At 43.0% G+C, this 25,561-nt stretch overlaps 4 protein-coding genes across 5 annotated transcripts in view; 3 read left to right on the forward strand and 1 right to left on the reverse strand.

Moving 5' to 3' along the window:
* The first annotated feature begins 558 nt into the window (after positions 1–558).
* On the forward strand, positions 559–9,300 carry tefa (TEF transcription factor, PAR bZIP family member a). Of its 2 annotated transcripts, none has more exons than XM_079756965.1 (4): positions 559–762; positions 5,566–5,940; positions 6,901–7,121; positions 7,612–9,300. In XM_079756965.1, the coding sequence occupies exons 1-4, from the start codon at positions 705–707 to the stop codon at positions 7,825–7,827; spliced, it is 870 nt and encodes a 289-aa protein (XP_079613091.1). In that variant the 5' UTR covers positions 559–704; the 3' UTR covers positions 7,828–9,300. The 2 variants fall into 2 exon arrangements, with proteins under 2 accessions (XP_079613091.1, XP_079613090.1); XM_079756964.1 differs by lacking the exon at positions 559–762 and adding an exon at positions 4,484–5,001.
* A 679-nt stretch (positions 9,301–9,979) lies between these two features.
* On the reverse strand, positions 9,980–11,752 carry phf5a (PHD finger protein 5A). Its single transcript, XM_079756622.1, has 4 exons — positions 11,635–11,752; positions 11,254–11,277; positions 10,777–10,943; positions 9,980–10,157 (listed from the first exon to the last, which is right to left on the reverse strand). Exons 1-4 carry the CDS (start codon positions 11,684–11,686, stop codon positions 10,068–10,070), a joined length of 333 nt encoding a protein of 110 aa, XP_079612748.1. The 5' UTR covers positions 11,687–11,752; the 3' UTR covers positions 9,980–10,067.
* Positions 11,753–12,529: 777 nt separating this feature from the next.
* aco2 (aconitase 2, mitochondrial) lies at positions 12,530–22,405 on the forward strand. The gene is made up of 17 exons (XM_079756581.1): positions 12,530–12,569; positions 13,503–13,645; positions 13,837–14,095; positions 14,228–14,320; positions 14,417–14,575; positions 14,851–15,001; positions 15,616–15,720; positions 16,007–16,098; positions 16,379–16,484; positions 16,598–16,755; positions 17,160–17,233; positions 17,499–17,610; positions 17,792–18,070; positions 18,623–18,814; positions 19,632–19,764; positions 20,087–20,208; positions 20,578–22,405. Exons 1-17 carry the CDS (start codon positions 12,534–12,536, stop codon positions 20,707–20,709), a joined length of 2,346 nt encoding a protein of 781 aa, XP_079612707.1. The 5' UTR covers positions 12,530–12,533; the 3' UTR covers positions 20,710–22,405.
* A 2,216-nt stretch (positions 22,406–24,621) lies between these two features.
* Positions 24,622–25,561, forward strand: part of csdc2a (cold shock domain containing C2, RNA binding a) — a 5,605-nt gene continuing 4,665 nt past the window's right edge. Inside the window, exon 1 of the mRNA XM_079756561.1 lies at positions 24,622–24,793. The gene's annotated coding sequence lies outside the window, so the exon portion shown is untranslated. The remainder of the gene's footprint in view (positions 24,794–25,561) is intronic.

Raw genomic sequence — 25,561 nt, forward strand, 5'->3', positions numbered from 1 at the left:
TTGCATAGACCTGCAAAGAATTTTGCATTCCTTTTGGAAACATTTATTAGTACTATAGTTGTATATGATAAATATGTTCTAAAGGAATTGTTTTGAAAGTCAAATGGTGACATTCAGAAGCGATATTAAAGTGTTTAAGGTTTTGCCACACATTAATTAAAAGTTGTATCATACATTCACAATAACAATATTCTTCCAAGCGCTAAATCTGTATCATATTCTTGGCTTTCTAACTGAATGCTAATGTAAGATGGTACATTATCAATCCAAGACGAAAAATGAGGGGAGTACTAGCTCAGTAAGATTTCCCATTTAAAGCGACATAAGCGCAACAGTTGGCGGTGACAGAGAGACACTGGCAGCTAGGATGACGTTTATGTAGGCGTTCTGTTCTCTGATAGCTGTGAAGGGATTGGCTCTGACTGAGGTTGTGTAAAGCAGTGTACCAATCATAACTCGTTCCGTGGTTGCTAATATGTGTTGAGGCCATACACGACCGGGATTGCTTAAAGCTGCATCGCCTTCTTAAGAGGCGTGCTACGTTAAGTAATTTCAGAATACTCACGAGTCCGGTTTAGGATTAATGTTCGTTATGCAAAAATTCGATGAATGTCTTGATTAACTGTCAGTTATTCACATAATTTGGCTATTGCCCGTCCACCAGGATTTCATCGGCCTATAATTGACTTTGAAGGTTCAACAAAATGAGTTTCCAAACTCTTTTTGATTTCCCGTTTACTATTCCTGCTTTTCCTGATAATGGTAAGATGTTTTCTGAGCAAAATGCGCATTCGCTGTCACGTTGCTTAGTGTTCCGAGATTCCAACGTTGATTATGACACTTGCGCTTATTGTAATGGTACTGTTTTCTTCTGTTTATTTGGCCGACATCTTTACTGTTTTCTTATCTTTAGTTGGCCTACATGTCTGTTATCTCATTGAATGATTATCGTAAATGCATAGGTCAGAGACTGTGTTGAATGTGAACCGGAGTTTGTGTTATGTGATCTAAAATACAGCGACCCTAGCTGCGTCCCCTCAAATCAATTAATGCAGTTAATCCGTTCAGTCTTGCTTATTTATTTGTTTAAATGACACCTATGCCTAATTTAGATATTTACCGGTAGGTCGGTTGTTTCCTTTCTTTGTCAAACTTAAAACAAAATGTATTTAATGTGCTTTACAGCCACTCTCGCCTTATTGTGTTCTATGTTGTGAGTCATAAATGTTTAAAACATCGAATTTAAAAAGATGACAGCTTTCAGAAAAGGTGTGCTGTTGGTATTTGTGCTTGTTCTGTGCATGCCTAATGAACCGACATGGCCGATTTTCCATTGATATGGAGAACAAGATTAACACATCTTCCCCGCACGTCGAAGTCGCTGTCTACAGGGGTAGAGGGAAACACACATTTGTAAAAACACGCAGACGTTGGCAATGGGGCGCTCCTGCCACAAATGAATACGAAACGTGACCCCATAGTAATCTCAACAGATATCCGTTGTAACTGTCAGGGGGGGTTACAGTCTCCTGCTAACATGTATGGGTTTATGTACATGGTGTGATACGAGGATAGTGTCTGATAGTTGTACTAGTTACGCGGCTTAATTGTATATGTTCATATATTGCCATGCATGGTCAATAACTATAGCGTCATTTCATCTCTGGCGAGGCATTTTTTATAGAGAGCGGTATTTCAAACAGTAGGCCTGTATTATGTATCTTTCTCGCTATAGTCGTGTTTTTTATTCAAATCCGACTTTTAGACGTCACTTCTACCGACCAAATATTTTGAGTACATTCAGATATGATTTGGATGAGCTGGGGGGCCCTTGGTTGGAAATATGCCACTGTTGTTTATTAACCTGGAGGCCTACTTTTTAAAATAGTTTTAAGGAAGTCTACATTCCCCCCATTCCCTTTTGTCACAACCTTTGGCGGTGTCTGCAGTAGAGAGTAGAACCAGTGCGTCTGGTCCATGGAGCAATAGGTCATGCCCGCTCCTCCTGCGGGTGGAGAATTCTCCCCCATGGGATTCTCACCGAATCAGGTTTTGTCGGCAAACCACCAGTTCAACCATTCTATAGGAGTAGTGCGTTAAAACTACGGCGGTATGTGGCCGCATAAGGTTGCGAAAAAAGACCCAGCCGGTGTTACACCGAATTCTGCGACCCACCGAAAGGTGTGACCCCAGGGGGCGCTGTTGCACATTTTCTGCAACATGCACGTGTGCGTTATAACGAAAACATAAATAAAACATAAGATCTCCCCCCACCGATGGGTCTTTCTTTTCTTGATACTAACATTAATTCTAAACAGCGTTTTACACAGTAGCCCATAATAGGAAATGCTCAAAGGTAAATCAGCGTAATTTAACCCTGATTGTAGCTTTTTATGGGTAAAGAAGCAACGGTGAAGGACCGTACTAAACGCCCTATCATTGTATAGGTCTGTAAAATGCTAATAAAATCAAAACAAATGTATTTATTAAGCACCTTTAATAAAAAGGTAATTGGTTGGGGGGAGATCTTATGTTTTATTTATGTTTTTGTCATGCCTGTCTAGCTTCAAACTCGTGCATATTGCAAAAAATATGCAACAGCGCCCCCTGGGGTCACACTTTTCGGTGGGTTGCAGAATTCGGTGTAACACCGGCCTGCAGCGAAATGTAAAGAACACCTTTTGGAGAAACGCAACCCGAGGTCAGCCTGCGGTGGCCAATCACTTAAGCCGTTGATCAGACCGAAGACGCCCACCATGCAACGGTTGCATTGTAGCGTCCACGGCTGATTTGGTGTGAATGAGCCCTAAACCAATGCCACTACAGAAAACCATAAGGGGCTTACAAAGACCATTCCAAAGAATGCACGAGTATGTTTAATGGTCTCTCATTTTAGAATAGTTGAAATTTCAAAACAGCATTAGAAAAATATATGGGTACTTGTAATGGGATTGCATTGACAAAATCATTTTAATGGCCAGGGATTCATTCAGGATGTATAATCTTATCCTACTAGTGATTAGTGGAAGATGATGGGTGTGAGACACACTAGATGGGTGTGTCTAAGCTATAGCGTAGGACGTTTCCTATCTCTTCCTTCCAGTTGGTAGATCCAGTTGGTAGTTCACTATAGTGATGGGTTGTTTTCGAAAGCACCCCATTGAAGTCATTGTGGCTAGTCAACAAAACGGTGCTGTGACTGGTGTGTCCATACATATGCGCACACACAGCCTTTGTTTATTGTACATGCAGTCTACATGGGAACAGGGATATTGGTTCAATGGTGATTTAGCTGGTGCACCCTTGATCTCGTTTAGTTTCCTTGAAGAAGATAAGGACAATAAAACAAATACAAAACCAATGATGACAATATTCACTCTCGAACCGTTACCCTCACATATATAATTTTATACATAAAAGTTTAATCAGTCAAGATTCAAACCATCCAAGGCAAGGCAAAATAAGGTATCAGTTTACAGCATGTATTATGTTAAATATAATATGCATATTACCAATCAGTATACGTATTGCCCTTCCACCTTATCATAATAACTTAACAACTTTAATCATTCTGGTAGAAACTGATGAATCAGTTTAATCAACTGGTTTCAACACAAATCGAATGACTGTTCTGTGTGGGACAGAGTTGGCTAGTTCTGGTCTGGCATTTGAGGTATGACATTTAAAGCCATAATCATGTTTTCGAGACCATTTTCTTTTCAGGAGATATGAAGGAGAACTAAATGTGAGGTAGAAAATTAAATCTTGATACAATTATCATAATTTATATGAGCATTTGTCTGTGTTCTACAGACACCTAGAGCCACCAAATATAATGCAGTGGTAATATATTTCTTTGTTGAACGTAGGTTGTCCGTCAGCACACACATTTATAACCCTAACCCTAGTTTTTAAATGGCTCAAAAGTTAAAGAAAACAACGTAATACTGATTTTACTCATCGCATCTTTCTTTTTGGGGAGCACGTATATGGGGCTATGTCAGCTTAATTTAACCATACATATAGCCATTTATAAAGAAGACGAAACGGCCAAGAATAGACAACCAGCAGCTGCCTGTCATTGACGTGTGATTCATATAACTTCTTGACACCCTGTGCCATTCTTGCTTTGCATAATGTATGCGAAACCCATTGGTTAGGAGGCGGAGTAGGAGACGAGACGGAGCACGCCTGCACATGCGTTTCCACGTGATTTTTCCGCAAATTAGTTGGCTTACGTTGGTTTTTTTAAGAAATCAAATTGGACGAAGAACACAGTCCTCTATTGTCAGCGTCAGTAACCTATGTAACCGTGCATCTCTATGATGAAACGTAAATTAATGAAACATAGGCCTATGTAGGACCATGGTTGAAATAAATCCTGTGGGGACGAATGCAAATAATTTATACTGGGTTGTGTTTTAATTTTTTCATCGATGTACATTTTCGGCTCAACGTACTGTTTTTAACAGTACATGCCATTTGCCCTCATTAACCCGTTCCTCATGAATATATAGTAAAACGAGTGGTATATAACTCGGCCGACCAATCCACTCTCGGTTTGCTCAAAGCCCGCCCCCTTTGTGCAGCAAAGTTTAGGATGCGCCTATCGACGCCGACGGTTGCTGTGTTTTATTCGATAAGAGGTGCGGTTTACCCCGATGGGAAAAATACCCGTTCTCTGTTTGTTTTAGAGTACAATTGCAGTGTCCGACGAGGTTATACATTGACCACCACTGTCGTAGTACTGCTATATCTGGATTTATTCTGCGCCAAGTCGTGTCACACACATCGGTCTGGGTCACTACCGTGTTGGGGGCGGGGGGAGGTTGCCGAGTATCCTGTTTTCGTAAAGTAGTACAAAATAAGAAAGAAAAATGTCAGGGGAGCCGATAACTATAACAATGGAAACTACCAATAGTGGTGGCCTGGGTTCGTTGCCGTTGGTTTTTAAGAAGATAATGGACGTACCCCCGCCGAATCTACTAGAGGGAGACGACGGTAAGTTCTCGTCCGGAATGTGGTGAAGGTGGACGAAGTTGCTGAGAGCCCACTCCACCATTCAGTAGCCTCCAGTAGCCTACTGTGTGTCTTTAATGTATTTCTCTTTGTAACTAGTCAATTTGTCCAATCGATGACAATAAGCATGAATGCCTAGAGTAAGAGCCCCACGATACATGGTATGCTACTTGGCATTAAAGTTATAATTATTGTATTAATATTCTAATTAATGTCATATTATTATCAATAAAATGTGAGCATTGTATCGAGTTTGCATTCCGTATGTTTCCCCATACCACTAAAAAGGTATCCCTTATACATTGTCACACTTGTACATTGTGTCCCTAGTAAGACAACGTCACGTGACGGTGTGTTTTCATGACGAGTACGCCTCGTTCTTTAACCAAATTTACTCTCAAGATGCAATCGTGGTGACACGTGTGAGAGACTACGACTATACTAGGATATATTTTGTTATTTCGCCGAGGTAATCCCTGGATGATGACTATCTCTGCTTTATCTTGTTTCTTACTGCCTATAGTTTTTGTCTGTCTGCTCATCTAGATTCTGACAAGGATAAGCTTTGTCTGGATGACAACCTTGAAATGGGTGGAATCGACATTGGGCCTTCGGCCGCCCTGACCCCGGCCATCTGGGACAAGACCATCCCTTACGACGGAGAAAACTTCCACCTGGAGTACATGGACCTTGAGGAGTTTCTCTTGGAGAACGGGATCGCCAACGCTGCCGCAGCCCTTGACGACTCCGACATGGGCAGCTCAGGCGAATGCTCCCCGAAGAAGGCTCCCAAAGGCCAGGCAGCGGTGGCCCCAAAGGGTCCCTCGTCCCCAGCCACCCTGCTGCCCACCGTGGCACTTGGCCAGTCTGAGGAGGTCGTCAGCACCAGCGAGCTAGATGTTGAGTCTGAGATCTGCATAGGTGAGTAGGGGCACTTCTGGAACAGTAGATCCCTGGAGAGACCTACACTGAGTTGTAGAGGCATACAGGGGAGCCAGGGCAAATATATAAGTGGACTAGTTGGCAACACATTCCCTTATAAAGAACAGGGTGGTTTCACCCACAAGGTACAGGAGAAAAAAAGACAAGACATCAAGTCTGGTCTATGAAAAAATGTGCTTTTGTCTATGTAAGCGGAGTAAGGTTAATTGAAATGCTTTGAAGCTCGATTCTTATTGTCTTATTGTTATTTTTTCACTTGGCATCAAGTCTATCTTTTGTTGTCTATGTCTTTAGTTTAGGCACTTGGCGGTCTGTCTTTTAATGTACGCACTTATGTATGTTGTACGTCCTGGCACTTAAATGTAGTACAGAGCTTTGTGTAGCGTCTTATCCTAGCTATCTCTGTTGTAAACATGAATGGGTTAACCTAGCAATTGTTAATGCTTGCACTTGTTTCTATGAATATCTTTACCATACCGATAGCGATATATTGTTTCTCTTTCTTCCGACAAATGTACTTATTGTAAGTCGCTTTGGATAAAAGCGTCTGCTAAAGGCCCTAAATGTGAATGCAGTTTATAGCCACTAGGTAATCTGGAGTGGAGCCTCCTCTATTCCTTAGCTGACCCTGGCTTTTGCAAGGCTGAAGCGTTCTGGTTCTGGGGGTTGTTGCCGACCGAGAGCGCTGCTGTTATCCAACCACTTAGAAGTCAACATGTTATTGAAGCAGCGTTCACACACCAGGTGTGGAGAAGGCTTCCCAGAACACCTCCCCTGTGTTTACTGAGAACATGCAACCCTTAATACTTGTGTAGTCGCTCCACTATTTACTCCATTTACACACAAATGGTTCTCAGCCTAAGCTCGGGGCTTGGTCTCAGAGCACATGCTAAACGCCATGGGCTGAAGCTGTATTTGGCTGATCCTGTGTTTGTCCAGAGTTGAGCACGGACCAAGGCAGGCTTACCCCCGAGCCCGCGGACCCTGAGGACATCGAGGTGGACATCGCCTTTGAGCCGGACCACACCGACCTGGTGCTGTCCAGTGTGCCCGGCGGCGAGCTGTTCAACCCCCGCAAACACAAGTTCACAGACGAAGACCTCAAGCCCCAGCCCATGATCAAGAAGGCCAAGAAGGTGTTGGTTCCCGAGGAGAGGAAGGTGCGCTTGTGTTTTGGACACAGGAACACTCTTGTAGGAGTGAACCTACTTGGCAACACACACAAACATTCCCCTCAAAAGGAAGAGATGATTATTTCTATGTAAAAACAAATTCAAGTCCAAATGAGATAATTAATAATATATTCTAACATCACAAGCATCCTTTAACTTGTCTGATTTGGTCACAATCTAATAAATATACTACCAATTAGTCATTTTCTAAGCACAGTGTGTGGCCTCCAGTGAATCCCGTTCCAAGTCCTTAAGACGCAGCTAGTAGTAGGGCATATTGACTCAGGACGCCTTTAGGTCACGCTACAGATATGGGGGATCAAACCAAGTACACAGTGCAGTTGCTATGGGATCAAAAACACTAGACACGACACCATCCTACAAATAAATGCTCTGCTTATGAGCCTTTCAATATTGTTTCGACCAAGTTAAAAAACTCTGTAAATTATTTCCCCTGTTTTCATTCACCCCCCCCCAGGACGAGAAGTACTGGCATCGGAGGAACAAGAACAACGTGGCGGCCAAGCGATCCCGCGACGCGCGGCGCCTGAAAGAGAACCAGATCACGGTGCGCGCTGCATTCCTGGAGCGCGAGAACTCGGTGCTGAGGTCGGAGGTAGCCGAGCTGCGGAAGGAGTGCGGGCGATACAAGACCACGGTGACCCGCTTCCAGGACAAATACGGAGCCCTGTAAGAGACCCCGACGGGCCCCCTCAAGACCCTGTCATGTGCACGGGGCACAGGGCCGCCAATGTTGCACACATGCTCACACCAGTCTCCCACTATGTTAAATAGTATCGTTTATTTTGTTTTATAAAAGAAACCGCAGCCAGCTCAAAGGTCAATATTCAGTCACTGGTTGAAAACTATGAATGTCTTCCATGGTGGCTTCACTACAATAATGTGTAATGCTGTGATTAAGTTGTTTCCCAATTTGTGTGGCAAAGAGTGAAATGTTCATCTACATTTATAATGGTAAATGAAGAAGAGCCTAGATCTGATGAGGTTTAGAAAATAAAGAAAAGGGAAACTATAAGTTACAGCTTTATGACCGCCCCTTTCTATATATTTCTCCCAGGTTTTTAAGTGGACCTGTGGCAGAGCCCTTGGCCTAGGACTGATTTATTAATGTATTGTTTGCTGTTCAATTCAAATGATTAAATGGGGGTCATTCCTTTATTTTGGACATTACATTTTTTCTTGACCTGTCCCATTGTGGTTAAAGATGATCAAGTTGATTCAATAACCATGGAGGGAGGTAAGAGGGTAGATTGGTTGAAATGTAAACACACTACCCAATTCAACTTTTAAAAAGGAAATATAGTAATGTTAAATGGAAATAGTAGAATTAAAGGAACATTGGTTGGTAGTTTGCCTAACAGAAAAAAACATTCAACCTATACAACATTAGAGATGGTAGGATGGAAATTCGATTTATTACCATAACAAAATGAAAAAAAAGTGGTTAATAATTACTGTTGATGCTGATGAAGTCACTGGGCCTACATCTTTATCAATTGTATTAAATCGTACATCTTCTTGCCTGCCATATCACACAACACGGAGACTCAAATAATTTATAATGACCTCAGTTTTTAAGTATTTTTTTTACCCGCTCTTGACTTTTAATATATTAAGAGGCAAGTTAGGTCTAAAGAGATATAACCTCACAACTCAAATAACTTTTCTTTATTCAGGAAACTTAACGGATAGGAATACACCCATATAAGCCTTGACACTGAGTTCTAGTTAGTCTGGTCCAACACTAGGGTTTGTCATGCTTGAAACGGTCAACTCTATTCTGTCTCGGTTATCTTGTCTGTAATGTTCTATGTAGTATGTTTGCATGCCTTGTAAATAACTAGGTATATAGTTTAAGGGTTGTGTTTCAGGGATACTTTTTACATGTTGAAAGACTGCATAAATGGGATATTAGCCTTGCCTTTGGCATTAGTTAAAATGTATTGCCAGTCCAGCCTACAAAGTTAGATCAGAACTTAAAAGTACATTTTGTTTGATAACTGCTTAATAACACCTCACACATTTGCATTGATTTAATTTCAGGTTTGACTTGTGTCAGGATCCTTACAGGAAAAAAGTGTATTTTCACTGTCAATGCACTACTTGGTTTACAGTACTCATGTATTTGATTGGAACTAAAATAAAGCCTATTTTGTTTTGGGCAATAGAACTCGGCCTCCATGCATTTTGTTACGCTACGTGACTAACTGGCCGAAGAAAACACACATACTGTCAAGCTGAATAGACACTTACGGCTTTGCCTGAACTCAGACAAAAATAGCTTTGTATATGTAGTTTAACCAGTGGCAATGCAAAATATTTTCATGTTTTCTTTAAGTTTGGACAAGTGTGATAAGTTACTGCATCAATGTTCCGCCATTTAAAAACAAAGATTGTAAATTACATATTACAATCATATGCACATGCAAAGAAACCATTACATGTTTGCTCAGTTCCTATATTTAGACCTGCCCTTTCAATCCTATCATCTCCAACAAAGGCTGGCATTTATAAGACCATGCAATGAGGGACATCCTCAACTAATCTTTTCACACCAGGGAGACAATTATCTTGCATATTGGGTAACGCCTACATCCACATGAGAATGTGAAAGATCACCATCTAGTGGTGTAAACTTAGTATTAAACCACAAATGGACAATTGGGATAAGGGCGAAATTGCTGTGTTCCAAACACTTCCAAAGGTACCACTGCCTAGTCAAGCTGAACCCTAGCCGTTTGACTGTTAAACTCTTAAACCATTAAGGGGGTTTATATTGCTTGTATTTGTAAAGACAGGATGCCAGAGGTAAAATAACACAGAAACCATGTAAAAAGGGAGCTTTATTGATAAGCCAAAAAAAGTTTATTAAAAATAACTAGTTTACCAAAAATAACAAACGCCAACGGATCTTCACCTCTTCTTGAAACCATACTTCTTTCTCTCATAAAACAGGTCAGTTTTTGAGCTTCCCAGGTTCACAATCTTGGGACAGCCATCCCTCTGTGGACAAGAACAAGAAAGAAGTGTTCATGCATGTGACATGAGTTCCTTTTCTCCTAAAATAACATTGAGGTAATGAACCAATTTGTACGCCATTACTAGTCCATTTCAACCTTAAATCCAGTCAATTCAAATGACAAACAGGTATAATGGATAAAATGTTTTCAGTAGAGTTGTTCCGATGCCGATGTCTAAATGGCAGTCGGGTGTCGGCGAGCATGCAAGTCTACGCAGCATTCCGATACCGTCACATGACTGATTTACTACACAGGCCAAGAACATCACAAACACGTGCAGTGTTATGCTGCGGTCGTTAAGGTTGAAAGTTGGAATGGGAAACGCATCGTCTCTGGCACACGTGCGTTCAAGCTACCAAGTCGGAAAAAAATTGATGCTCATGCTTAACTAGAAGAATACAAATGTATTATTATAATTATAAATGTAATTCAATACAATACAAGTGCTATTTGTAGTTACAATGCTAGATGCTGTATCGGTACGGTATATAGTATCGGCCGATACTCAAGTTCAGGAATCGAGAAGGAAAAATGGTATCGGAACATCTCTAGTCTTCAGTCTTGCATGAATATTTGGTATATGAAATATTGTGAAAGCATACGTCTTTCTCCTGGATGGTGCATTCTTTACAGTAGTAGGCATCGGACACACCGGGCCCTCCGCAGATCACGCATCGGCCCTGGTAGGAACCGTAGTTGCACTCGTCACAGATACGCACCAGTGTGCACGGCCTCACGTAGGAATCACATATGACACATTTACCATCACCTGCATGAGTGGGAGGAAATTAAACAAATCTATTAATGTATTGATCAAGTCTGAGAATAGACTGAAACAGTGTGAACAGTGAAAGACTGAACAATATGATTAGATGAACATATAGAGTACCTGGATTATATGGTGTAATCCATTTTTAACAAATACAATATGGTATGACTTAACCATAGTAAAGACATGCAAAATAATACAGTCTACGTTCTTTGCTAAATTTATTTTTAAATCAAGTTAATTCAAATCAATTTGGTGAATCATTTGCTGTCCACTATCAAATTGTCACTGAAAATTCAAAGATACTCACATTTTTCACACAGTCTTCCAATGGCTGAAAAGGAAACAAACAAGTGGCCATCAATAAACAGAGGTGTTCTATGCAAGGGAGCTAGCAGTTCCCATACTGTAATGACTATAGTAGTTTATCGTGTATTACATTGTATTTGATTAGCATAACATCAGCATATGGGATAAAAAAAACATGCCGAATCAAGCAAAGGCAAATATTACATCGCTATGTTTAATGAACAAGTTTTGCTGGTTTATAAGGATATCAATGAAATCCATGCTGTGACGTTAGCATGCTAGCCTGCTTGGAGACTTCGAGCTACACAAAACCAGATTGAAGTGTATGTTAATCCTGCCCGATAAAAAATAGAAAATATATATCATACTACATCAAACATACCAACACCGGCTTGTTTCCGACAAAAGATCAAATCTGGATGATGCTTTGCCATTATTGCCAAACGCAACCGAAGCGCCTTCGATTGTTTAACTTTGACCCGTGTTTTCTTCTTCGTGTAGAACAGCCACGTTTTCTGCCTGAGTTGAAAACACCGCCCTCTGCTGCTCAAACCACTATTATTTGTTTAGGTATGTTTTTTATATGCAGTGTGCGTTGTATTTTTCGCTATTTTGCAAATCACCCATGTGTCTATTTTATGTTGGTTTGATATTTAAAGTTATCTCCCTGTTAAATTATTTTGATTGAATCATGCCATTTATAAACGGTATCATAACAAGCCTGTACCTATGTAGTACCTATATAAGGAAAGTTTATATATAACATTTATTTATTATGAAAAAATATATATGTCCCTGTCCAATTTTCCAAGACCCCGTCTATTTTTAAAACACAGTAACCCATAAATAAAATCCAGAAACAGCATTAAATTTTGCATGGCTGACTACTGTTCTCCTATTTTGTTAACTTACAGATTTAAACATTTACCCTATCTGAACCAGAGCCATTTAGAGAGTATTCTCTATTATGAGTCTCTCTAAATAGCTATGACCTGAACCTTTTTGCTCTTCTCTAGTTCAGTCTGGTCCTTGTAGCTCACTAAAACGATTGAAAGATATGTTTATCATTACTAATATAAGTATGTGATATTATGTATATATACCCTACATATAAACGTAATTTTAAAATATAATCCTTATTCAAAAATTATTATTACGTTACTAAACGATTATTACTAAATACAAATAATAAGCATTTACTGTCCTTCAATGACATGCGCCCAGTCCTCCAAACAAAACCTGACGTCACTATTGTTCGACACATCTTTGTCAGTGAACAAAATGGCAACGTACTGTCTGACTGTCGCCCGGCTCCAGGTAAGCCTTAAAAATGCCATAACAGTCTATATTTAAAGATGCATGAGATTCATATTTACCTTTAATATGGTTCTAGACATGGTAGTCGTTGGTAGGATAGTGTTATTCGATAACCGGGCAGTTTGAACTGTTGCTTGTCGCCCGGCCAGGTCATCGTGCCCCTCGCTCAGCCAGAAGTACGCGGCGGGGGTCAACTTTATCATTTACGTTGCTTCACATACAACGACCAGATTTCTAATTCCTAAACCTGTCACTGTGAAGGACTATGCCCACAAATGGCAACGTAATATTTACTACAAATGGTACATATAGAAATATGATATTTGATAGCAAGGTTAACACAAGGTTAGTGCGTATATCTAGCAGGGCTGTCACTGACAGCCCGAGTCATTTCTCCAAGAATACATCTCCCAGAGTCATAACAAGTGTTCCTTAATCTTAGTCAATTTATTTTGATTGCTATTTATGAAAATTCGTTTTGTCATGAGATCTGTCTTTAATCGCACAAGCTATTTTGACAATCAAGTGAAAAGCAGCAGAGGTCTATAATCTAACATTAGGACGATATGTTAGGTATTTAATGTATTTTCTAACGGATAAGGGAAATACCGTTATTTAAACCTCTGCTGCGGCGTTGTGAGTGACAGCTCCTTCTTTGTAATTGCCTCCCATATTGAGGGACTGGCCACTGGAGATACAGCTGTTCAGTTAAATGCCATTTCCCACAGCATTTCTCACCAACCTCTTTCCTTTAATTCTACTATTTTCGTTGAACAATTTTATTTTTTAAAGTATTCTTTGGACCATGTGTTTACCCTTCCACCATTCTACCCCCTACTTTCCTCCATGTTTATTTACTCAACTTGATTATCTCAACCCCCCCTCTGACTACAAAGTGACGTGTCTTTCTTTTCTTTGTTTTGCCCTTTTCAGCTGGCCTTGGGCCAGGGGGCACGCCGCATGCATGTGTCTGCTGCATTTAGTGCCAAGGCCAAAGTGTCAATGAGCCGCTTCGAGACCACCTCCTACGTCAACTACGAGAAACTCCAATCAAACATTGACATTGTTCGCAAAAGGTCAATACCAGGCTGCAGTATATGCTTTCGTTTTTTATCATGCCTTCTGGCAGACATAATTTCTTGATGTACATTACATTGATTGCAAACATTCAAGTTTGCTTAGGTTGACTTGACACCCAAAGTGGAAAAAAGCATCTTCACAATTCAGACTTGGCCTAAATATAGCCGTATCTTTTTTACGTCTCCAGACTCAACCGACCCCTCACTCTGTCCGAGAAGATTGTGTACGGTCACCTGGATGACCCCCACAACCAGGACATCGACCGCGGGCGCACGTACCTGAGGCTGCGGCCCGACCGTGTGGCCATGCAGGACGCCACCGCCCAGATGGCCATGCTGCAGTTCATCAGCAGCGGGCTGCCCCGCGTGGCAGTGCCCTCCACTATCCACTGTGACCACCTGATCGAGGCCGCTACTGGAGGGGCAGAGGACCTCGCCAAGGCTAAGGTCAGCTGAGCTCAAGATCGTGCCCTGCAGGCAGGTCGGCCACTTCGTTCCTAATACAAGGAAAGACGTCTTAAGCCTCGTCCTACCTGCTGTATGTTGTACTGAGCTATCTCTCTTTTTGCACATTCACAGGATGTTAACTTGGAGGTCTACAACTTTTTGGCCAGCGCCGGTGCCAAGTATGGAGTCGGCTTCTGGAAACCCGGTTCTGGAATCATCCATCAGGTAGGTCAGCTCTTGGGTCTCTTTTATAAATAAAAAAAAATCTGCTTCACCACAGTGATATAAATGGTGATTCCCCCCCATCTGTCTTCTGTCCAGATCATCCTGGAGAACTACGCCTACCCGGGTGTGTTGCTGATCGGGACTGACTCCCACACACCCAACGGTGGGGGCCTGGGGTCCATCTGCATCGGCGTGGGAGGGGCCGACGCCGTCGACGTCATGGCTGGGATCCCCTGGGAGCTCAAGTGTCCTAATGTACGTGGCAGCCCTCCACTGTTACCCTTAACCTTCTCTAACCCTAGCTGTCTTGACTGATTGGTCTGTTGTCCCACTTCATTGAAACATAATCACAATTGTGGTTGTGTACATGAAGATGCTGTTTTTAAGGTGTACAGTCAAACATGATGGCAAAGACGGTACATGAGAAAAAAATAAAAAACAAGCCCTTCAATGTAAATCTATTTGTATGTAACTTGTTGAAGTGCTCCTAAAAAGTGTATCTAAGCTGTTCCTTCCTGGACTGATGACAGGTGATTGGCGTGAAGCTGACAGGCAGCCTGTCTGGCTGGACCTCCCCCAAGGACGTCATCCTGAAGGTGGCCGGTATCCTGACGGTGAAGGGTGGTACTGGTGCCATCGTGGAGTACCACGGGCCCGGGGTGGACTCCATCTCCTGCACTGGTCAGTACCCACCAGGCGGCACACTTGGTTGATAACGATTTACATGTGGCGTGCCAAACGCCAAGCTGACCGGCTGTGTTTGTTTGCATGGGCAAACAGACACAGCAACTCCAGCTTGGTGTTTGTCCAAAGGCAAACATTCGCTCCTGTTTTTGGACGATTAATTAGAGACTAGTCGGCTGCAAATTAGAAAGCAATGAGAGGTTTATCCTGCATGACTCATGCGCTGTTGCTATAGCGATTTGGCATGGATTACTAGGCTCAGAGTTTTTTTTTTGTGTATCTGGGAGGGGAACCCACCTTCATTTAACCGCATCTCTGAGAACTGCCCTTTTTAGATTGCATTTATTGGGTGCAGTTCTGTCTCTTTCCCACTATTGGCCTCTATGGAATTCTTCTGCTACATGGGGCTGATGCTCAAAGTGGAAGTTCACGTCCTTACAGTTACCGTTTAAATTCTTGTGGGGGGGTGTTGTTTTATTCAAAGCCTTAACTTCAAAATAATTATGCACACCCCCTGTTAGACTTTGTATTCAAATAAAATATATTCTCCACATTTTGGGAGCCACTGGATATTTCCCTGAGGGATGTTCTTATTGTTCATTGAACTGAAGGAATGGCCACCATTTGCAACATGGGAGCTGAGATTGGCGCTACCACCTCGGTGTTCCCCTATAATCACCGCATGAAAACCTACCTGGAGAAGACAGGCCGCGGAGGTAATCACATACTTTCTTCATTCATTCATAGGTTTTACAAACTGGTCCCGTCATGTAAACAGACAAGTGTGTGTTTCTGTTTAGTCCTTATGTTTGGCTGCATGGGCAGAAAACAGGAGATTGGTGTACATTATCAGTTTATGCAATGAAGGTCAACTCTGAAAAAAAGTTAAGATGACATTGTTATGCACATTTACCGCACTGAATGCAGAGTTTGATGACCTAATATGATGTTGATAGTAGCTTCTCGATATTCAAACTGACTTGTAGTGGTCCTCCTTCACAGACATCGCTGCGCTGTCCGATGAGTTCTCACACCTGCTGGTCCCCGACGAGGGCTGTGTATACGACCAGGTCATTGAGCTCAACCTGGATGAGGTCAGTCCCATGCAACCTTCTATAATGAACTTTTGAAACTAAAATACCATTTAGCATCAATACAGTTGACATCTTTGAATCTACTCAGCACTGTGGGAATATCTTACTTTAACTTGTGTTTGGGGGTTTTAAGAATCCATATTTTCTAATGTCTATTAATTATGGTCTGGATCTCCTGAGGGTAAAAAAAACCTGCATACACAAAAAAGTATTTTCTATTATCATGCTGCCATTCCGTAGAACCAGTATTAAGGCTGCATGTTGGTTCTGTTCTGTACAGCTGAAGCCCCACATTAACGGGCCCTTCACTCCCGACCTGGCCCACCCGGTGTCTGAGATCGGGGCGGTTGCCAAGAAGAACGACTGGCCCCTGGAGGTTAAAGTCGGTAGGGGCCTCTTCGTGATTGATGGCCAAACCAGACCCTTTTTTTATCCGTCACATGGAGTCCTATGAAGGGACTCGTTTGTACCTTTCTTAAGAATGTTTGGTCTTTCGTAGGGCTGATTGGCAGCTGCACCAACTCCAGCTACGAGGACATGGGCAGGGCCGCCTCCCTGGCCAAGCAGGCCCTGGACAAGGGCTTGAAGTGCAAGGCCCAGTTCACCGTCACCCCGGGCTCGGAGCAGATCCGGGCCACCATCGAGAGAGACGGATACGTGAGTACCAGTGGGCTTTACCCACTGATATTTATAGCATGAGAAAGATGGATGGAGCACAGATGTCCCCTTTGGTTAAGCAAGTATAATATTATCCAAAACCTGTAAAGACGGATGCCCTTCTTGGTTAATATGGAATAGCCTTTTGGATATTATTGTTAAGTAAGTCACTGTACAGGGAGATGGCTTTTAAAGCCAAAATGATTAACATTGGAATTTGGATGGGTTTTGAAAGGAAAACTTTAAAATGTATTGCATTATTATGTCTTAAATATATGTTAAAAATGAAAGAATGGAAAGACGCCAACTCGATAAAGACCAGTCAATTTAAACGATGCTGTTCGTATGAGGGAGCTGACTCAAACCATTAAAAGTTGAATTCTTATTTTTTTCTCTTCCTGTAGTCCAAGATCCTGGAGGACGTGGGCGGAGTGGTCCTGGCCAATGCCTGTGGACCCTGCATAGGACAGTGGGACAGGTAGACATGAATACACTCTGTCCCTTTTTGAACCCATCAATGGCATCAACCTCAACATGACAAATCATGAGTTCAACCGTGGCTTAAAGGGACACATTTCCACACTTATATTAAACACTTCTTACAGTGATATGAGTGCCTATAACTCCTTACCTTGGCAGTATGGGTACTATACCAGTTGAACTAGATAGACGGCAAAAAGTAGGTCAGAATATACATGCTGTTTCCTTGCATGACCTGTGTGCGTTTGTGTCGTTTGGTGCAGGCGTGACGTGAAGAAGGGGGAGAAGAACACCATCGTGACGTCCTTCAACAGGAACTTCACCGCCAGGAACGACGCCAACCCCGCCACGCACGCCTTCGTCACCTCCCCCGAGGCACGCACACACACACACACACACACACACACACACACACACACACACACACACACACACACACACACACACACACACACACACACACACACACACACACTAGAATCAAGTTCTCGCAACGAGGCTGCGTGGCAAACTCCCTCTCGCTGATCCTCTCCCTCGCCTCCCCCCTCCCACGCAGATCGTCGTCGCCATGGCCATCGCCGGCACGCTGGACTTCGACCCCGAGTCGGACTACCTGACGTCCGCCAGCGGCGAGAAGTTCATGCTGGAGCCGCCCCACGGCGACGAGCTGCCGGCCCGCGACTTCGACCCCGGCCAGGACACGTACCAGCAGCCCCCCTCCGACGGCAGCAGCCTCAAGGTGGACGTCAACCCCCAGAGCAACAGGCTGCAGCTGCTGGAGCCCTTTGACAAGTGGAGCGGAGGAGACCTGGAGGACCTGCAGGTCCTCATCAAGGTCAGTCCTGGGCCTGGAAAAGCTCTTCTCAAGGTCAAATGCACACGATTGCTCAGCCAATCACTGACCGGCAATTTTCCTAATGAGGTGACGCACCAGACGCTTTAAAGGGCTGATTATGGTTCCACGTTCACGCAACGCAATGACCACGCAGACGCTTTGACGCAGTCGTGTACCTTTATGGTTCTGCGTCGGGTTTTAGGAAGCCGACCGATCGCAGCCCTTCCTGCTGCGTCGCCTTGACGGAAAGTCGAAGTTTTTGGGAGGCGCACGTCAGGCCCTTGCCACGGATGCAAGGAGGGTCCTCAAGGACGTAAGGGTCCGTAACCCCCTTGCGTTGCGTGGACCTTAACCAGCCCTTAAGCCAAGGCGACTTGCATGTTAAGGAGCGGGTAAGGGGTTCAGCCACCAATGCTCAAATATGGATGTAGGTAGACTGCACGCAATGGGATTGACCCCAGAACCTACCTGCTCAGAAGTCAAACAACCACCCACCACACCGTCTGTCTATTTGTGTGTTCGATGATGACCTTGGCCCTCTGACTCCTCCAGGTGAAGGGCAAGTGCACCACGGACCACATCAGCGCCGCCGGGCCCTGGCTGAAGTTCCGCGGTCACCTGGATAACATCTCCAACAACATGCTGATCGGCGCCGTCAACATCGACAACGACGGCATCAACAGCATCAAGAACCAGCTGACGGGCGAACTGGGCGGGGTGCCCGATGTGGCCCGCCACTACAAGGTGTGTGGCGGGGGGAAAGGTTTGAGGAGCGGTTTTGATTGGACCGTGAGACACAGCCCATACGGTACACCCAGTAAAGATGCAAGTTACAGGTCATCCAATAGATCAAGAAGAGGGAATGTTTTTTAATAGAGTTTTATAGAGGCCAAACTGGGATAGGACTGCATTTGGTGTGATGAACTTTAAAGTCGCAATATGTAAGATAAAGCCCTTTCCAGTTGGTAGGCGGGAGACTCTCTGGATTTAAATACAGTCTCTGTCCTCTCTAAACTGACTGTCTGTTTAGAGTAGCTTGACTGGCTGGGGGGGCGGGAGACAAGGAGGGGTTTGGGAGTGAGAGGTACGGGCTGTCCAGTATTACTTATTTGTATAATATATCACGTATAGATTTAATTGAGAACATTATTCAAATCCCTATTGATCAGCATTCACAACTGATAGTTCCAGGTAATTCTAAGCTACGACCTGGTTGAAAATAGTAGTTGTAGGTAACATAATGTGGACAAACTATACCATAGCAAGGTTCATTTTGTCCATTCATCATGCTGGAATGGACAAAAATGAATGGCAGCATGAGTTCATAACCACAAGGGGAGAGGGTCAAACCTGAAGCGACGAAAAACAATGTGCAAAGCAGTGCACATTTACTACACGCAATAAGACAAATGGGGACTGTTTTGACCAACACTGTGTGTGTGTGTGTGTGTGTGTGTGTGTGTGTGTGTGTGTGTGTGTGTGTGTGTGTGTGTGTGTGTGTGTGTGTGTGTGTGTGTGTGTGTGTGTGTGTGTGTGTGTGTGTGTGTGTGTGTGTGTGTAGGCCAACGGTCTGTCGTGGGTGGTGGTTGGAGATGACAACTACGGCGAGGGTTCCAGCAGGGAGCACGCCGCCCTTGAGCCAAGGCACCTGGGAGGACTTGCCATCATTGTCAAGAGCTTCGCCAGAATTCACGGTACGCACACCACCTCGTGCAACAGGAAGTGACTGGTGCATTGTGTGTGTCTAGTCACAAGGCTTGGTTTGACCGATTTAGAGAAATGCTGTCCAAATGTTTCTTCTATGATCAGGACATTTGTTTAAAGATGCCGCTCACCATTGATTTGCATCATTTCCAGAATCCTTGTAAAGTTGGAACCGAAACATGTTTTCAGATTGGGTTGGATGGTTTCATGGATTTAATATTTAAAAATTGTAACCAATCAGCTCTTCTTCGAGAGGTGATATGATGTAAGGTGGATTAACACTGCCCGTCCCCATCTCCTCCTGCTCCACAGAGACCAACCTGAAGAAGCAGGGTATGCTCCCACTGACCTTCAGCAACCCCGACGACTATGACAAGATCCGCCCGGATAGCAAGATCTCCATCAAGGGGCTGAAGGGCTTCACACCAGGAACGGTGAGTCTTTAATCCACGGTTCCCCCCCACCTCCACCACCATACTCTTGATTGTGTATCGCAAAGCTATCATCTTGAATTCATTTTGTGACATTCAGGTCGTTTTTCAACCATTTATTAAAAATGTTGATGTATCAGAGTGATCTAAAACTAACGTCACACGTTATTTTGCATGTTGATTCATTTGAAAAGCTCATGGCTGCAGCATTTAATACCACGTACACCACACATTGTTGCATACTTACATTCCACCTGGTAGCCAATCATGGCTCCCTGAAACGTCACTGTACCAAGCTCAGTCATGGAAATGACGATGGGAATGTCATGGCCGAGTGAACGATGTTTGGGTTTGTGCCGCCCCCGCCTCCAGCCCCTGACGGCTGTGGTGAAGCACAGCGATGGCAGCACGGACCGCCTGCAGCTCAACCACACCTTCAACGAGACCCAGATCGAATGGTTCCAGGCCGGCTCCGCCCTCAACCGGATGAAGGCCATGCAGTAGAGAGACGGGAGAGGCACAGCGATGAATACGGAGGCGTTGGATTGGTGGGGTGGGCAGGGCTTTGTGAGGGTTAAGTGGAGGTTGAGGAGCGTTGAGGAGCTTTGTTCTCGGTTCCGTCTGCTGCGCTTGGATTTGTGACTGTGAGAAGTGAGGGCCTGCGTTTTGGGTAAAAACTGTACTTTCAGGTGGGCTTCCAAGTGCAAATGTTGGATCCTCTGGTCTCCTAGCAACTGGGCGGTGGTCTGAATGTATTGAGAGCACCTGCAGTGGTGGGACTTGTGGTTTGTCTGGTTCATGAATGTGGGAATACATGTCTGATCTGAAGTGTTGATTCATGGGCATGGTCATGATTTATTAACAGAAATAATATAGAATCATAAAAGGAAATGCGGACGTAACAGAATTGCCGCAATACGACGGCTTGTTTTGAATTCTAACTCTCAGCAGCCCGGACCAGTTCAGTCCTCCACTCTTGTCCGTGACATTGGTTGATTTTGTTACTTTATAGTTGTAGACACGAATCAAAGTCAAACGCATGGCAGCACATTTTATGTTAAATTTGTTTTATAATATCACCTTACCTTTTTAAGGGAAACAAGAACTGGTACTCAAATCTTAGCGATGTGAAATGAAGGGGAAGGCCCACAGTGGCTGTTCTCTGTAAGAGCACAAACACACACACACACACACACACATCTTTGACCTCCGCAGTGACTTGGCCATCACTACCGTCCCGTGTGTTCATTAGCTGTTTGGACAGGCTTGTCCGGGCAGCGTGGCGAAGATGACCTTGCCTATCATCCCCCTGCTTCAGTAAAATGTGGCAGGATATCCAATCTAAAATGAACATTTTCATCGTTCTCTTCCACCTCCAAACGGTATCCGCCTAGTTGGTGTGTGTGTGTGTGTGTGTGTGTGTGTATATATGTCTTTGGACGTTCCATCAGGTTGTCCGTTTTACATTATACACAGATGGTCTCGTCCATATACTGTAAATGCCAGTAAAATAATATTGTCTCCTCGCTGTTGCCACTGATTTTACTTTAACACTCCCTGCTCTTTCTACCACCTCTTGGCCAAACCCCCTTCCCCCCCGTACAGCCTAACCTCCTCGCCAGGTCAAGTGTTTTCTGAAAGCCCGTTCTTATTTATTAACTCTCTAAAAAAAAGAAGAATGTCTATCAGCGTTTTTAACATTTAAAAAAGAAAATGTCAACATTTCTTTACGCGGTCTTGGGGTTGCACTTTTGAGATTCAGTGCCGTTTCAACTTGTGTACATTCAGTGCCCTTGTTTTGGAGGGTTGTGTGTTTTTTTGTGTTGTCTATTTGTGTCCTCTGTGTAAAAGGAGAAGTACTTGTCCACGAGATCTCAAGTCAACCACAACATTGGTAATTTGGTGATGATAACAAATGTAAGCAATCCTGTGCAGCTGATTTGGCTGATACTCATCTTATACAACATCATTCACATGGTTCTACCAAACTTGATGTACTAGGGTGACTGACGAAACCTACACCAGTTAATCTTTGGATACTATAGCTATTCAGCTGCCTATATTCTCCCCTAACATTGTATTTAAAGTATCTGGTCCTCATGTATATTTGATCTACTTGCTCTTTTTATTTTTCTGTGCTACAGGAAATGTGTGCTGCTCAGTTGCCAATGGGTTGTAAAATAAATCATCACAAATCTTATTTACCTTGTGACTGAAATGTGTAAAGGATTTTCTGGAGGATACATTGTGTACAAATCACATATATCTTCAGCTTTAAAATGGTAATTGTTCCAAAACTGGATTGGAAAGATGAAGGCTGTTGAGGAATCAAAAATATTGTATATTGGACACGCCCACCTGTGATGTGATAAGGGACAGATTTCCATTGTAACGGCATACGACATATTTTTGATTCATGCCCAATATGTGATAAGACTTCTCCAATGTGGGCAGAAAATACTCAAATTTCCAGATATTAACAAAAATTCCGTATTGTATTTGGTCTCCATTATTATAATTTTTACTCGTATATTATCGTTTTGTATTCCCTTATTCCTCAGAAGGAGAAAAAAGCAGAGAGCAGTGTTTAGAGCTGAGGTGATCAGGGTTAGGTTTATCAGCAGCTTCAAACTGTTCAAACCCCAAGTTCAGGGCCATGGACGTGTTAGGCGGCTGGGTGGTATCTGGCCGTTTGTTGCAGCCATAATAGTCTACAAATTCCACGGAAAAATAATATAAAATAATAATATTGAATAATAAACAACAATTTTGAGTCAAATGACAAATAGGCTACATACCGACACAGAAAATACTAATGTGATTATCATGATTTTCTTTTCATAATCTTTTATGAAAATGATCAATAACATTTTATCAGCACTATTTTGAAGTAGTATTAACGTTTGCGTTTCGTAATGATTATCCGTCTGGCCTTGGCTGAGCTGAAATTGATTTCCAGATATGGCTGCAGCTTTACATTGCTCAAAATACGTCTGCCACTCAAAGTGCCCTCTTGGATCTTGCCAAATCCGGTTACAAGTAAGCCGAAAACATATTTCACTATAAGAAAAGCCTTCTATACAGATCTCTGTTCCACTTTTAACAGCGTTATTCATTCTATTTCAGGTTTTGTTCATCGTTGTGTTCATTGTCGAGGTCTGAGAGAAACAGAATGAGAACATTGGTGGTGAACAAGTCGGATATACTCACGATCCTGAGCGATCGACAAGTCGTGTTTTTACACCAGTTCTTTCTTGTCCCGCTCCTCTCTTCCTCTCCTCTCTTCATCTTCTCTCTTCTAGATTTTTGTTTTCTGTCTTTTGTGGCACGTTATGTAGACAGTTTATTATATTATGCTAGGATGACATTGGCATAGTAAGCCATGAAATGAAACGAGCCAAACATTTAAAACTGCTTCTATGCCTTTTTTAAAACGAAAGTTGTGAATTATCTGTCACTCAAACACATCTGGGATGCGAGATCGAAATGATGAGTAGATTGGGCATGAGGAAATCTATGCGACATCTTTGGCTGCGCACACCATACCGAGCCACCCAGGAGGAGATACGGCAGGAGGCTGATTGGGTTCTCCTTCTACCTGGCATCTCTGGCCACTGTCCTTCACATGTACTTCATATGTACTTCGATTTCCTTAAAAAATCGAGAGTCGAATACATAAGCTTGAGTCAGAAGAATGTTTTCAAGTATGAGGTAATTTGTGATGTACATAGGCACCTTTCAAAGTTGTGGGGGCTCCTCAACAGAAACAGATGAGATCATAAGTCATTCCCTTTAGTGATGAACATTTATATAGGTAGAGATCTGGTTACTTTGAGAGATGTGGCTGGCCTAAAAAACATTGAGCAGCCTGAATCCTCAGGAGGTTATGGAATCACAACCACATCACATTGACCGCAACATAGGCCTGCTCACCTACAACATATTGATTTTGAGTCACATGACTGGAGCTGTTGAGATTTTTATGGAATGAAGGCAATTGCATTATATTCATACAAAATAGAAAAAGCATAAAATCCAGTACAATTTGGTATGTTCTATTTTTTTGTGATGTAGTAATAATGTTATAACATTACAATTAGCAAACAAAATAGGTGTACGCTACATAGGCAAACCAATTTAGTATTTTTTTTCCACTAATATGAGCATATGACAATGGTTTTACGTCATTCAAACAGTTATTTATTGATGATCCCTAACTGAAACTCCCTGTGGTTTAGAGCCAGTACTCTGAGGTGAGCTACCCGTCTTCTGCGGCCAATAGTCGGTGACACTGAGTAAGAAGAAGCAGCTGGATCCGGAGTGAAAGTCTGTACAATATCCGTCGATAATGTCCTACTTGAAACTTACTTCCCTGCAGTCCCTCCCTCTTAGTATTTGGTGTGATGCTTCCGACCAGCAGCTTATGTGAGGCGATCCTCCACGCCCCTTCCCAACAGAGAGAGAGTTATTTACTATACGAGTCCGCTTTTGCTTGATTTCAGAGGGCCTATGCTTGCCTTTTGAACAACATCACCATCAAACCAAGAAACACTGAGCTCTGTACAAGAACGCCTCCGACATTCATACGGTAAGAGAACGATCAATAACATCTTATTTTATGGACATTGTTCCACTTGTTTAATATTCCTGTATTTCTAATCATACGGCTGGCATCGATCCATCAAAGTAGGACAAAAGCGTGAGGATGCGATCGTCTGAAAACAAAGTGCTTATTATTGGTCCGCCGGATCAGGCTTGCAGCCCTTTGATTCTTGGCGATGCGTTGACGTGAGCATCCATTCTTCTCCACCATGCGAATGTTCTGGAATCAAGATGCCAGAGGGTGCTGCCCTGATAATTCTGTTTAATTATTTAGGCTGTAACCTACTTGCTGGGGTGATTGTATGCTTTTAATAGGCTCGATTTTAATGTTACATTTAAAGTTTAAACGGATTTCGATTAATTTTTATTTCCGATACTACCCGCGGTGTGTGTGTGTTTGTGTGAGTGTGTGTGTGTGTGTGTGTGTGTTTTGTGCGTGTGTGTGCGCGCGCACGCGCGCGTGTGTGTTTGTTGGTGTGTATTACGTGTGTCCCATGCTGATGCGGTGGTGTACAGACAGATCGGCGTCCTTTTTGTTCTTTAGGGGGTTTACATACTTTGTTAACATGTCCTTGTGGGCTTCTGGCCAACAATATATAATGTAGAACTATCCCATCTCAAACAATCCAACATAATTACCATTTGACAGACTATGCCAAGTGATGTATTCTACTGTATTCCCCCTGTGAGTTTGGTTGGCTCTCTTGCTAGTCTCTGCTTATTAATATTCTCACCACCTGCTATGACAGGAGTG

The sequence above is a fragment of the Pollachius pollachius genome (assembly GCF_949987615.1).
Source record: "Pollachius pollachius genome assembly, chromosome: 19".
NCBI lineage: Eukaryota > Metazoa > Chordata > Actinopteri > Gadiformes > Gadidae > Pollachius > Pollachius pollachius.

What these genes read in the sequence shown, in the direction of transcription:
- aco2 (XM_079756581.1), top strand. Translation starts at nt 12,534, where the DNA reads ATGGCAACGTACTGTCTGACTGTCGCCCGGCTCCAG. An exon ending in ACCTGCAGGTCCTCATCAAG is followed by an intron (nt 18,071 to 18,622) that starts GTCAGTCCTGGG and finishes TGACTCCTCCAG; the next exon opens with GTGAAGGGCAAGTGCACCAC. An exon ending in AGGGCTTCACACCAGGAACG is followed by an intron (nt 20,209 to 20,577) that starts GTGAGTCTTTAA and finishes CCCCGCCTCCAG; the next exon opens with CCCCTGACGGCTGTGGTGAA.
- phf5a (XM_079756622.1), bottom strand. Translation starts at nt 11,686, where the DNA reads ATGGCAAAGCATCATCCAGATTTGATCTTTTGTCGGAAACAAGCCGGT. An exon ending in TGGAAGACTGTGTGAAAAAT is followed by an intron (nt 10,944 to 11,253) that starts GTGAGTATCTTT and finishes CCACTCATGCAG; the next exon opens with GTGATGGTAAATGTGTCATA. An exon ending in GCACCATCCAGGAGAAAGAC is followed by an intron (nt 10,158 to 10,776) that starts GTATGCTTTCAC and finishes TCTTGTCCACAG; the next exon opens with AGGGATGGCTGTCCCAAGAT.
- tefa (XM_079756964.1), top strand. Translation starts at nt 4,878, where the DNA reads ATGTCAGGGGAGCCGATAACTATAACAATGGAAACTACCAATAGTGGT. An exon ending in TCTACTAGAGGGAGACGACG is followed by an intron (nt 5,002 to 5,565) that starts GTAAGTTCTCGT and finishes CTGCTCATCTAG; the next exon opens with ATTCTGACAAGGATAAGCTT. An exon ending in TGAGTCTGAGATCTGCATAG is followed by an intron (nt 5,941 to 6,900) that starts GTGAGTAGGGGC and finishes GTGTTTGTCCAG; the next exon opens with AGTTGAGCACGGACCAAGGC.